The sequence below is a fragment of the Anomaloglossus baeobatrachus genome, chromosome 1, assembly GCF_048569485.1.
Source record: "Anomaloglossus baeobatrachus isolate aAnoBae1 chromosome 1, aAnoBae1.hap1, whole genome shotgun sequence".
NCBI classification, from domain to species: Eukaryota; Metazoa; Chordata; class Amphibia; order Anura; family Aromobatidae; genus Anomaloglossus; species Anomaloglossus baeobatrachus.
Window position 1 is genome coordinate 505,697,922 of NC_134353.1, and position 12,498 is coordinate 505,710,419.

Genomic DNA, 12,498 nt, shown 5'->3' on the forward strand with positions numbered 1-12,498 from the left:
GTTATCATGCTTTTACGCTGCGTTCTGCACCGTAGCATAAAAGCATGCGTCCTGCGTCCCCAGCACAATCTATGAAGATTGTGCAAATTCCATTCGCACGTTGCGTTTTAGAACGCAGCATTTCGTCTGCTGCCAAAACGCTGTGTTCTAAAAAGCAACAGGTCACTTCTTTTGTGCGTTTTGGTTGCATTTTCCTCTGTCTGTCTGTCTGTCTATCCCTTCCCCCCCCCCCCTCTCATACTCACCGATCACTGACCGATCACTGGCGCGGCGCTGCATGGCTGTCAAACTGTGGCGGCTTCTCCAGCTTTTGATAATGCCGCTCATTATTCCATCTCGTATTCACTGCTTCCCCTGCCCACCGGCACCTATGATTGGTTGCATTCAGACAAGGCCCCATGCTGAGTGACAGCTGTCTCACTGCAACTAATCACAGCCACCGGTAAGTGGGTCTATGTAGTGCAGTAAAATAAATAAATAATTTTTAAAAAATGGCGTGCGGTCCCCCTCAATTTTGATACCAGCCAAGATAAAGCCACATGGCTGAAGGCTGGTATTCTCAGGATGGGAGCCCCACGTTATGGGGAGCTCCCCAGCCTATAAATATCAGACAGTAGTCACTCAGAATTGCCGCATCGATTAGATGTGACAGTCCCGGGGCTCATCCAGAATTGTCCTGCTGCGGTGGCAATTTGGGTAATAAGGAGTTAATGGCAGCCCATAGCTGCCACTAAGTCCTACGTTAATGAGACACCCTCAATGATTAACCTGTTAGTGAAAGTAAATAAACACACCCAAAAAAATCCTTTATTTGAAATAAAAGACAAAAAAAACACCCTCTTTCACCACTTTATTAAAATCCCCAAATACCCCTCCAGGTCCAGCGTAATCGTAATCCTCACGAGGTCCCACGACGCATCCAGCTATGCTACATGAAGCTGACAGGAGCGGCTGTAGAACACAGCCGCTCCTGTCAGCTCTACGCAGAAACTGAAGTGAGTCGCAGTGTCAGCGGAGACGTCACTCAGGTTACCCGCGGCCACAGGTCTCGGGTGGAGGACTCTAGCTGGCCACGGGTAACCTGAGTGATGGCACCGCTGATCGCGCGGCTCACTTCAGTCACTCAGGAGATTTGCGGTCACCTGTAATCGCAAATCAAGCGGCGGCACACGCACAGTCGCGCGATCCCAATGAAGTCTGGTGAAGTTCATCAGAGTTCATTCTGATCACGCGGCTCTGTCTCGCAGCTGTGACGCCCTGGCAAAACCAGATAGTCACACAGGATTGGCCCCCGCACAACACCGCACCCACACAGGGTTAAAGCAGCCAACAAAACCCTAGTCACCCCCTCAGGGAAGGACAGACACACCAGTGGGCGGGACCAGGCAGAAAGGAAATGCCCACCTAGGGGTCTGGTGAGCCCGGGGCGGGAAAACGGCAGATGAGTTTTGAGGTTCAAGTGGAGAGGAGTGAGGAGAAGAAGCTGACAGGTGTCAGGGTCGGAGCCCTGAGACATTGGCTAGGTGGCAGACGGTGGTCACCGCCAGCAGGAGACAGGAAGACTGCCCGGCAGATCCGAGTTGGGCTGGGGCAGGGTTGTAGCCTGCCGGTGTCCGACCCGGAAACCGTGCACACAAGGGGGTACTCGGACCCTGAAGCCAGGACCGGCACCGACTGCCTAGCTAATTAACCGATTGAGGGCAGGATTCCAGGTCCTGTCCCAACCTAAGTCCCGAAAAGTAGACAACCACCCACAGAGAGGGATAGGGCATCCGCCAGGGCCCGGTAGATCCCACGGGTCAGCGTCTGACGGGCACGGGTCCCAACCAGAAGACCGGGAGTGGACTCCTGTGTTACACACTGGGAAGTCTACATAAGAAAACACAAAGTGCAGAGGAAAGGGGCAGTGACCATCAGCCTGGGTGTGGGACCAGATACACCCGTCTGCGGCAATCGGCAACCGGCCACCATCACCTTGGTTACCAAAAGACTTGTGTGATTGATTCAACAGTGAGTAACTTTCTCGGCCTGACCAGATGCGCCAGCCCCTGCCGTTATCATCCCCTGCACAGAGACACTGGGCCCCGGGGTATCCATCCCTGCCCACGGAAGGGTTAACATCCAGCTGCCAGCCCATCGCCCCTGGGAGCCCCACCACAGCAGCGGTGGTGCTACATCTCCTCACCACACACCGTGGGTGGCATCACAGACAGTTTTTAATAACCCCCATACAAATACGTCCCCCCTTTTTTATTTGAAGTGTCCGCGTGACCCCGAGTTCGGTAGAGTCCCTCGAGCCATACCGCAGATCTGGATCCGAGCAGCACGGCTGCTGGCACGGAAGCGGCACACAGCCAGCCATGCTCTTTTTGACAGTGCAGTCCCACTCGGCTCTGCTGCAAGTCTATGGGGATGCAGCAGAGCCGAATGGGTCCGCACTGTCAAAAATGTGCATTCTGGATGCTTTTCCCACTCTGTCTATGGCAGAGCAAGCATCCAGAATGCATGAATTCTGCAGTAACAATGCGTCTCAGAACGCAGCTTTTCGGCTATGTTCTGAGACGCACAATCAGTGACTTACACGTTGCAGAATAGAATGCAACGTGCGCACATAGCCTAAAGGTCATTCTCAGGCCATGATAGATACTCAGGAGTATGGAAGGATAGTGGTGTACACCCAACACATATAAATAGTACAATGTGAAGGGCTGCACAGTGGTTCCCCTTTTTTTGAAGTTTTGAGGCACTTTTTAATTTTTCTATGTTCCAACATCTTTGTATCATGAATACATACTTATTGTGCCGGTTTATTTAGTAGATACTGTAGTTATCAGGGTTGGACGGGTAGAATAGGCCAGGGGAGGATGGACGAAGCAAAGGTGATGGAACCTCCTTGTAGCCCCCTATATTCAAGTTATGTACCAAATAATTCTTGAAAATGGGCTGATCAAGCGTTGATTGAAAATATACAAGTTAGTCAGTGTTTGTTAACCTGTTCACACAGGCTGATGAAATCTGATGAATCTGATCGTTCTCTCCCCATACAGCACCATGTTGTCAGCACAACCCCTTCTACACTGGGCAATGTGTTGCCCATGATGATGATGATTTTTATTTTGGCACTACAGATTCTCACATGGCGAATAAGCGTTTTGCTGATAGCCTACATGTTTTCATGGACCGATATGTTCAAATGCAGCTTTAACTGTTACGGCCCTATCCTTCGGTCATTCCACTGTGTCCTTGCACAATTCTTTAATGTTGCCGAAAACAGTTGTTTCACCTACAAAACTTACTTAGCCTGTATGATTGTCCCACAATCTTGCAGATTAAATAGCGGTTTCTCTGCAAAATTAAATGATTATGCAGGGAAACAGTGGAAAAATCTATATCACAGGTCTCCTGCGGCTTAAAGGGAACCTGTCAGGTCTAATATGCACCCAGAACCACGAGCAGTACTGGGTGTATATTGCTAATCCCTGCCTAACCGTCCCTGTATACACTAGCATAGATAAAGAGATCTTTAGAAAAAGTATTTATAAAGATCTTTTATTGTATGGTAATGAGCGTGGGGACTAGTCCCCTGGGTGTTAGTTCCCCTGGTTAGTCGGCCCCCTTAGCATGTTAGTATACCCCTGTGGGCGTGCTAACATGCTAATGAATGTGCAATGTCACAGGATGATCTCAATCACCTCTCCGCCGCCATCTCCCCCCGATTTCGGCTTAATGCGCATGGCTTCAGTTTGAAGTCAGGATGCGTACACCCGGCTTCATAGTGCACATGACGGAAACTCCTGGGTCATGCGCACTGAGCCGAAATCCATCGTTGGACATAATGGCGGCGGAGAGGTGAGTGAGATCATCCTGTGACGCTGCATATTTATTGGCCTGTTAGCACACCCACAGGGGTGAACTAACATGCTATGTGGGCCGACTAGCATGCGGTAAAAGATCTTTAGTAATACTTTTTCTAAAGATCTCTATCTATGCTAGTGTATACAGGGACAATTAGCCAGGGAATAGCAAAATGCACCGAAAACTGCTCGTGGATCTGAGTGCATATTGGACCTGACAGGTTCACTTTAAAGCTGATTATGGGACAGTTATTCCACTAATGAACCCTACAATTAGACTTTTCTATTCTCAAATTGTGCTTCTTTCAGACTTTTTCCTATGTCACTATTTGCCTCTGTAGGTTCAACTTTTTGGCTTTTCCCTACACAGGCTGATCTGGATGAGGGGGTTTCTGGAGTCAGAGGTGCCTTATTCATTAAGACGACCATGACTTTTAATGAATCGGGGTTGTCTGAAAAGTGGTGTTCAAGGACTGGAATAGGATTTGTGGAGTAAGGAGCGCCACAGCTCGTCATGAGTTAGACGAGCAGGCATCGCCATGCTCCATCGCGCACAAGTTCCTCCCATTTTGGCTGAGGTGGCTGAGACTGGTGTGAGAACACCAAGTTGATAAATTTTTTGCGCAACTCTGTGCAACTGTTTTAAAGCATTGTATGATAGAATTCTGGCAAAATTGCTTTGACTTTGGCTTCCGCCATGTGAAAGTGGCCTTAGGCGATGGCTACACTGAGGCCTTTTATAATATGATGCTAATTAATTTAAACTAAAAGAAAATATAGCTGTAATTCCAAGGGATACATTGCGTTGTATGTATTGTGTGGATTGCCGCTGACACTCAGTAGTTAAAACCAATTGGTATGGCTACCAAAAGTAAGTGTAGTCTAAAGTGTAAAGCTAAAAGATGTTACATTACACTGCATAGCAATTTAAGATTAGCGTGAAAGTAAAGCAAATAATTTGCACAAGTTCAAACTCCATGGCTTAGTTACTCCGATGGGCCCTGGTGAAAAATTTAGACCTGCATGTTGATCTGGCATGGGCAATTGTAGTGTTTTAGGTCCTATAAAGGCGCGCTGCACTTCTCCCCTTCATTGTGTAGTAATGTCCCCCATCCTGGAATAGATGTCCCATCATCCTGGTACGTATATCCCCACACCTGATATATATGTAGGCACTGGGATCGGCAGGCTCCTTACCAGCAAGGGCCCAATTGGAATCCTTATGCCCCTGCTCAAACTATTTTACTGTAAAGTGACCCTACTTTATCCAAACCAGTGAATACCGTATCTGGTGATGTAAAATACACACCATATGGGCAGCATGGTGGTTCACGGGTTAGCACTGTTATTTTACTGTGCTGTTGTCCTGTGTTCAAATCACACTAAGCACAATATCTGCAAGGAGTTTGTATGCCTCACATTGACCATTAGATAGGGATGGCACAGTGCTTCAGGCTAGGTGGTGCAGAAGTAGGCTCCAAATCCATATGTTGTATCAGGCAATACTTGGCACTCAATATATGATTTTGTTAAATTTATTTTAAATATCCAAAAATTAAATGTGTCCGCCCCTACACCAGTAGCAGCCGGGCTGCTCGGATCCGGATCCGCAGTGTGGCTCGAGGGATTCTCCGGACCCGGGGGTCACGCGGACACTCCAAATAAAAGGGGACGTATTTGTACGGGATTTGCCGTAATCAGTCTGTGACGCCACCCACGGTGTGTGGTGAAGTGTAGCACCACTGCTGCTGCTGTGGGGCACTCATGGGTGATGGGATAGCAGCTGGTTGTGAACCCCTCCTTAGGTAGGGATGGTTGCCCTGGGGCCCAGTGACTCTGTGCAGGGGACGGTGATGGCAGGGGCCGGCGCGCCTGGTCAGACCAGGGAGTCTCGGCTTACTCACGGTTAAATAAATCAGACAAGTCCAATGGTTAACCAAGGTGCTGGTGGCCGGCCGCCGCGACCGGGTGTACTCTGGTCCCCCACCCGGGCTGGTGGTCTGTGTCACTTTCCTCTGCACTGTGTTGTGGTGTGGTGGACTTCCCGGTTTGGAACGCGGGTGTCCACTCCCGGTACTTCTGTTGAAAGCCGTGCCCGCTGACACTGACCCATGGGATCTACCGGGCCCTGGCAGATGCCCTATCCCTCTCTGTGGTTGTTTGTCTGCTTTTAGGGCTTTGGTTGGGACAGGACCTATAATCCTGCCCTCAATTGGTTAATTAGCTAGGCCGTTGGTTCCGGAACCTGGTTTCAGGGTCTAAGTACCCCCTCTGTGCACTGTTTCCGGGTCAGTTCTCCGGTGTCGGTACCGGCGGGCTCCACCCTGTCCCGGTCCACCTCGGATCTCCGGCTGCCGTCTTCCCGTCTCCTGTCAGACACGGACCACTGTCTGCCACTTAGCCAATGCACCGGGGCTACAACCCCGTGCCTCTGCTCTCAGTACTTGAGCTTCACCTTCACGCTACTCCTCCACTACTACTCCACTTGACTTCTCAACTTGACCACCTAAACTTGACTGACTCTTTTCCTGCACTGGGCTCTCCAAAACCCTGGGTGGGCGTTCTCCATCCGCCTGGTCTCGCCCACTGGTGTCTTTCCTACCCTGAGGGGGGTGACTAGGGTTTCAGGTCGGCTGTATGTAACACTGTGAGGGAAGGTGTTGTGCGGGGCCTCTACTACTGTGTGACCACCTGGCGGCGCTAGGGCGTCACATAAACGTTCACAAACGTTTCGATCAGGTGACCATCAGTGTGCAGACACGTTTAATTATCACTCGCATCAGGATGAGCGAGTGCTTTGTGCACACCACGGCATCCAGAGCTTGTGTAATGGACACCCATTAAACCAGTAGTGGATGTACACTGATGATGGCTGTCTGATCGAAACGTTTGGGCCTGTTTTTAGTTTCTGGATATTTAAAATAAATTGAACAAAATCACCTATTGAGTGGCAAGTATTACTTGATATCACATTGACCACTGAGCCTAATGGTAGACTTTCTGTTGTGTACAGATGACTTTGTAGCAGGCTCATTATCATCACAGACAGAAGTAAAATAAAAGATAATCATTGTATAAACAGTAGATAACCTGTAATACCATCATGTACAATACAATATAATGCTGATCAAAGCTCACCTCCTTCTCTGTTCTGAAAATACCAGGAAGTAGGAGTCTAATATAAGGCCTAGAGGCCAATGTAACATTTGCAAGTCTTGAGGTTCTTTAAAGCACCACTCAAGTGTGTGTTTGTTTGTTTTTCAGCACTGGGGGTGCACTTTAAATTGTAAATTCCCTGCCCATAGCATTATACTCACCCGCATTTTCATAGTTTTCCAAAGCCGTTCTGGTCATGCAGCTCCATTGTGACTGTAACTGGCCGTACGTCAGAAATTACATCACAAGCTCCCAATGCATCTCTGAGAGCCAGAGCGAGGCTCTCATAGACTTCTATTGAGTTGTGATGTCCAAGTGCTTCATGAAACACTGGAGGTGCTGGCTTGTCACAAATCACAGGAGACCTATCAGCGCGAAGCTGGAAAAAGGTGAAGACCGTGACAGATGAGTATAAGAGTAGGGTCAGGAAACTTATATTAGAAGCACCACCCCAACGGTCCAAAAAAACCCAGAACCAACACGCTGGAGTGATGCTTTAATGATGGTGACATGGAAAATTTCAAGGAAATAATACATTATCAAAAATGTTTAAATTTTAATGTAAAACCCAGATTTAAACAATAGTATTTTCCTGATAATTCCTACAATATCTCCATCTTCTCCATTGCCTGCATCTGTGTATATCGGACTGTACTGTGATATCATCATGTTTCCCACGCACCCATAGAATTGTATGGGTCCGAATAAGCCAATCACAGCATGCTGGAAAACTTTTTCCCCATGCCGAATCGACAAGAAAAAAAAATCGCAGATCTGCTCTGTATCATTGACTAACATTGATTTTCTCAAATTGCACTCATCCGATTTATACAGTAATGTGCGTGAACCCTCTCTGTCATTACTCACACAAAATTATCTTACATGTCATTCAAAATGCGTAAAAATATTACTTCTGGCATGTATTTTTTTTCTGTTTTTCTATTGATTTATACTGATATACAATGTTTTATTTTTTTAGCGGGCGTCTGACAAGCTTCTCCTTTCTGGTATCGCTAACAGGCCTTTTACCATGAGCCATTCCACTCCAGCTACAGGTACAGTGAGAGTCTGAGAGCCTGCATGCCATGCTTTGCTGGCTTCTCGTAAAATATTTTCTTAATGCAATTTATAGGAATTTCCATTACTGCCAACTAATGTTCTGGATACATTTGAGGATAATTCTGTTACTGGTTTGGAGACCAGTACATATAAAGAGGCTGAAAACATACAGACCTGCTTAGTTTTTAAATCTATACTACAAATAAGCCTTCCTTCCATTAATATTTCCATGTATAGCAGTGCCGTACTCTGTCTAATCTGACGTTTTAACATCCAGGGCTGGTTTTAGACTAAATAATGTAAAAGTTAAGTTGGGACCCAACCTGTTTTTTTCACGGTGGTGGTCCATAAGATGATTATGATGCCCATTATCTTTCGTCTTTGCAGGTGGAATAATTATAAATGAGAATGATCTCTTTTGTAGGGTGGCTTTGGAGTTACTTATTGGCTAATCACCTTTCTTTGAGTACTTATGCTTTCCTGCTTTGGATTAAAATAGTGGATTGCTTATCGCTGGTCCATCATGGAGTTATCACTATACTGCTAGAGTGTCTTCCTTTGCTTTGCCTTTCTTAAAGCGCACCAATCACCAGGATTTTCGTATATAACCTTAAGCCAGTGCTATACTGGCACTATCAGTCTGATTCTATACATGCCTTTAGTGGTCAGCTCTGATTTTTATAGGATTTGAAATCCAAAAAAGTAAAGTTTATAAAATCAGCTTCTTGAGTGACAGCAGCTGAGGATCAGATAATACGGTAGCTGGGGCGGGGGTATTCATAGTTATCCCCTCCCCTGTTAGAATTAGCATAAGTATTATACAATCAATTTACTTTTTCACTAGTAGCAGGGTCTGTGCTGAGGTCATACCCATGTGACCAGAAGGGGCTGGGCATCAGCCAACAGAAAAATGTTGCTTCCTGGTATCAGCATTGTTGGCTGAGGCCCCGCCCCTTCTGGTCACATGGGTATGACCTCAGCACAGGTCCTGCAAGTGAAAAATGAAATAGATTGTATAATATTTATGCTAATTCTAACAGGGGGAGGGGATAATTATGAATACCTCCCCAGATATTATCTGATCCTCAGCTGCTGTCACTCAAGAAGCTGATGACTTTATAAACTTTTTTGTGTTTCAAAACCTGTACATCCGAGCTGACCACTAAAGGTATGTATAGAATCAGCCTGATAGTGCCAGTATAACACTGGCTTTAGGTAATATACCAAAATCCTGGTGATTAGTGCGCTTTAAGGACAACTTTAGGCAAGAATATTACAAGCACATTTGTGCATCCATGTGACTGTGTTCAGGCCGGGTTTAATTTTTATTTATTTTTTATCCAGATATGACTGTTTTCCCTCCATATTGTTGTCCTTCTGCCATCTGCATGTGATTTGTATGTCTGCTTTTTGTTGTTGGTTGCTTTTTTTTTTTTAGTCAATGTAACATCTATTTTTACATATCAACAAATTAAAAAAAAACAACAAACTAAAAGGTCATATGTTTTTTGTATTTCATTATTTTATTGTATTTTTCAACATGCAAAAATAGAAATAACTACCAATTCCATCCCTGGTTTATGACTATACTGCCACCTAGATGAAACTAAATAATCCAACAGTTATCCCAGTTGAAGATGGCAACTTTAATAGGATTTAATAATATAAAATATTGGCTAGTGTGAGGTCCCCCCAAATTTGTGAAGCGTTCATCCCCCAAAACTCACAAACAAGTGAGATCTGTTTTCTCCATCTCAATGAGCTACCCCTGTGATCAATGTGTTGTCATCACAATGTTATTACCTTTGTATCCTTCTCTTCTTGTCTTCAGGAATATTTATATTTTGATATGACACCCGTTAAAGAGGTTGTCCTCTAAACTAAAATATTGGCCAGGGGGCAGAATGTGTGGGGGACGCCGCCCCCCCCCCCAAACAAACAAAAAATTTGTCATACTCTCCTATGTTGCTTTTACCTTGATGGACTTTATTTAGAAAATTCTTATAAAAAAATTAATTTGGAATTTTTTTATGGAGCTGGATTTTTCCTTTGCTTGATACTCTACTCTTGACACCTGGATCCAGCGCAGAACACTCCATGGTTTGCGCAGTAATGGGAAGCAGTGATGTCAGTGTACCGACCCCGTGCGAGCAGCCGGGTTGCTGCCGCCGCTCTGGTCCGGATCCGCAGTTGCTCAAGGGGTCTTCGGACCCAGGGGTCACGCGGCCACTCTATTTTAAAAGAAAGGGGGGGAGATATGTACAGGGGTGTCCCAGGGCCCGTTGAGGATGGATGGTGTTTGGGTGCCGTTGGCAAATAGGTACAGGGGTTTCCAATGTACTCGCTCAGTCCCAGAATAACCACACCGACAGCTTGTAAACCAAAGAACTGAGCACCACTGTAGTCTGCGGGGAGCACTCCTGGATCCGTGCCCTTGGTGTTATTGTTGGTCTGTGGCCTTATCCCTGGCACCTTTGTCTCGATTGGACCCGTTCGTATGAAACTCTCCGAGTCCCGCTCACCCGTATGGCTAACGGAGTGAGCTTGCTCTCAGGGTTCACGCGTAGGATTTCTTTGGACTGTAGTGGGAAAGTCCTATCCCATAGGTGCGCTAGTGCCATGATTTTGGAGCGGGTTGGGGATGACACTTGAAGTCTTCACCCCCATCGGGTAATTACCGGAACGCGTGAAGCTACTTTCCGGCTTGGGGTCTATGTACCCCATCGTGCCCTGGCCCCTGCCTGGTGATAGCTCAAGGCCACCTCCTCGGCAGTCCGTGCCCCTTGCCACTGTCCCCTGCGACCGAGTTCCAGCTCCTACCAGGCCCAGACCAACGTCTGCCACCTAGTATACAGGAGCTCTCCTATGTGGCCTCTCCTCACGAGAGCCACTTCACCTCCTCTCTCCTTCACTCTCAACTCTCACTGTCCTCACTTTCTCCTCACCAACCCCCCAAGGGCCCTATTCCCTTCAGGCCCCCCAATGGTGTGTCTGGTAGGTTCAAGTGGGAAGTGTTCGTAGGATTTTAATTGGACAAGCTGTTAACAACGCCAAAGTACTGGGGATCCGTTAACCAAGGAGGGTGGATACTGTGCAGAAGGGCAGATTGCACAATACCCTGTGACGATCTGATAGGCCAGGGCGTCACATCAGCACTCCATGGTCTGTGCAGTAATGGGAAGCAGTGATGTTGGCACTCCATTATCTGCGCAGTGATAGGAGACAATGATATCACCACTCCATCAGCAGCATGTCTACTAAGCCCTGGTCTGGAATTCAAGTAGGTGTCGGTAGATGGGTATGATTCGAGTTTATTTTTTTCATTTCATATCCATTGGGCAAAGTTTAATTTTACTTGTACAGACCCTTTTTAATGGTTGACAAATCAAACCATAATTCATCAACAAAGCAGAAATATTCCACAAGAAAAGGGTACAAAGGTAACATTGCGTGAAGGAAATGCATAATCACAGACCTTTGCCTAGAAACTGGGCTTTGACATGATGGGAGATGTGGTCACCCATGAGGACAATCACCTGTCCAAATAGTTAGAGCCCAAAGGAATAATTGACCCAGAGCTGCCATATGCATTAAAACTTGAAAACTTTATCATTAGAGGGAATCTGTCAGTAGCATCAACCCTCCTAAATCGTCTGTGACTAATGCAGGTCCTAGAAAGTTGAATAAAATAATACCTTGATGCATTCCAGAGAGAGACACATTCCTCTTATATGTAAATGAGCTGTTAAGATCTACAAACTGGACACAGATCTCCCTGACAAGCTGCCTCCAGAGCTTATTTTAAATTAAAGAAGCATTACCAGTGTGAGACATGTATTGACTGACAGCTCTGCTCACACTGCAGAGCTGTATGTGATTATCAGAGCAGACTAACACAGTACAGTAGAGCTGTATGGAGGAGACAGATTATAGACAGCCTTGAAAGTTATTGCTACTGTAGGCGTTTAAGCTGAATTTGTTGGGGAACTAAAGCCATTGGCAGAGGAGAGGCAGAGGAGTAGCAAGCAGAATGGTAGATTGATTGGGCAGTGGATTTATGGACCGGTTGGAGAGGTTGGATAGTGTTAGTTGAGAGGCCACAGAGAATGCAGTAGTCCAGGTTGGAGGTGAGAGCATTCACTAACATTTTAGTAGTTTTGGAATTGAGGAAGGAACAAATTTTGGAAATATTTTTGAGTTTGAGGTGGCAGTAGGTTGCAAAGTCTTGGATCTGTAGTTTGAAGGACCGGGTAGAGTCAAGGGTTACTTTGAGGCAGCAGACTTGTGATACAGAGAAAAGTTTGATTTTGTCAGGTTTCCAGGTTTTCCAGTTCTCTTTTGACTGCCCTTGCCCTCGGTTAACATGGAGGTTACCGTTCTGTTGCCCTACTTCCTGTCCAGCAGCTTAAAAGGCCGCCTCCCAGCCCAG

The 12,498-nt window shown here is 46.4% G+C and overlaps 1 protein-coding gene across 4 annotated transcripts in view; it reads left to right on the forward strand.

Moving 5' to 3' along the window:
- The window catches only part of PTBP3 (polypyrimidine tract binding protein 3), a 241,291-nt gene that overhangs the window by 165,510 nt on the left and 63,283 nt on the right, over positions 1 to 12,498 (forward strand). For 3 of the 4 annotated variants that reach the window (XM_075315982.1, XM_075315975.1, XM_075315993.1), the window contains exon 2: positions 7,990 to 8,065. The exons of the other annotated variant lie outside the window; for it this stretch is intronic. In XM_075315982.1, coding sequence (XP_075172097.1) covers positions 8,041 to 8,065 — 25 coding nt within the window. In that variant the 5' untranslated portion in view covers positions 7,990 to 8,040. The remainder of the gene's footprint in view (positions 1 to 7,989; positions 8,066 to 12,498) is intronic. 4 annotated transcript variants of the gene reach the window in all.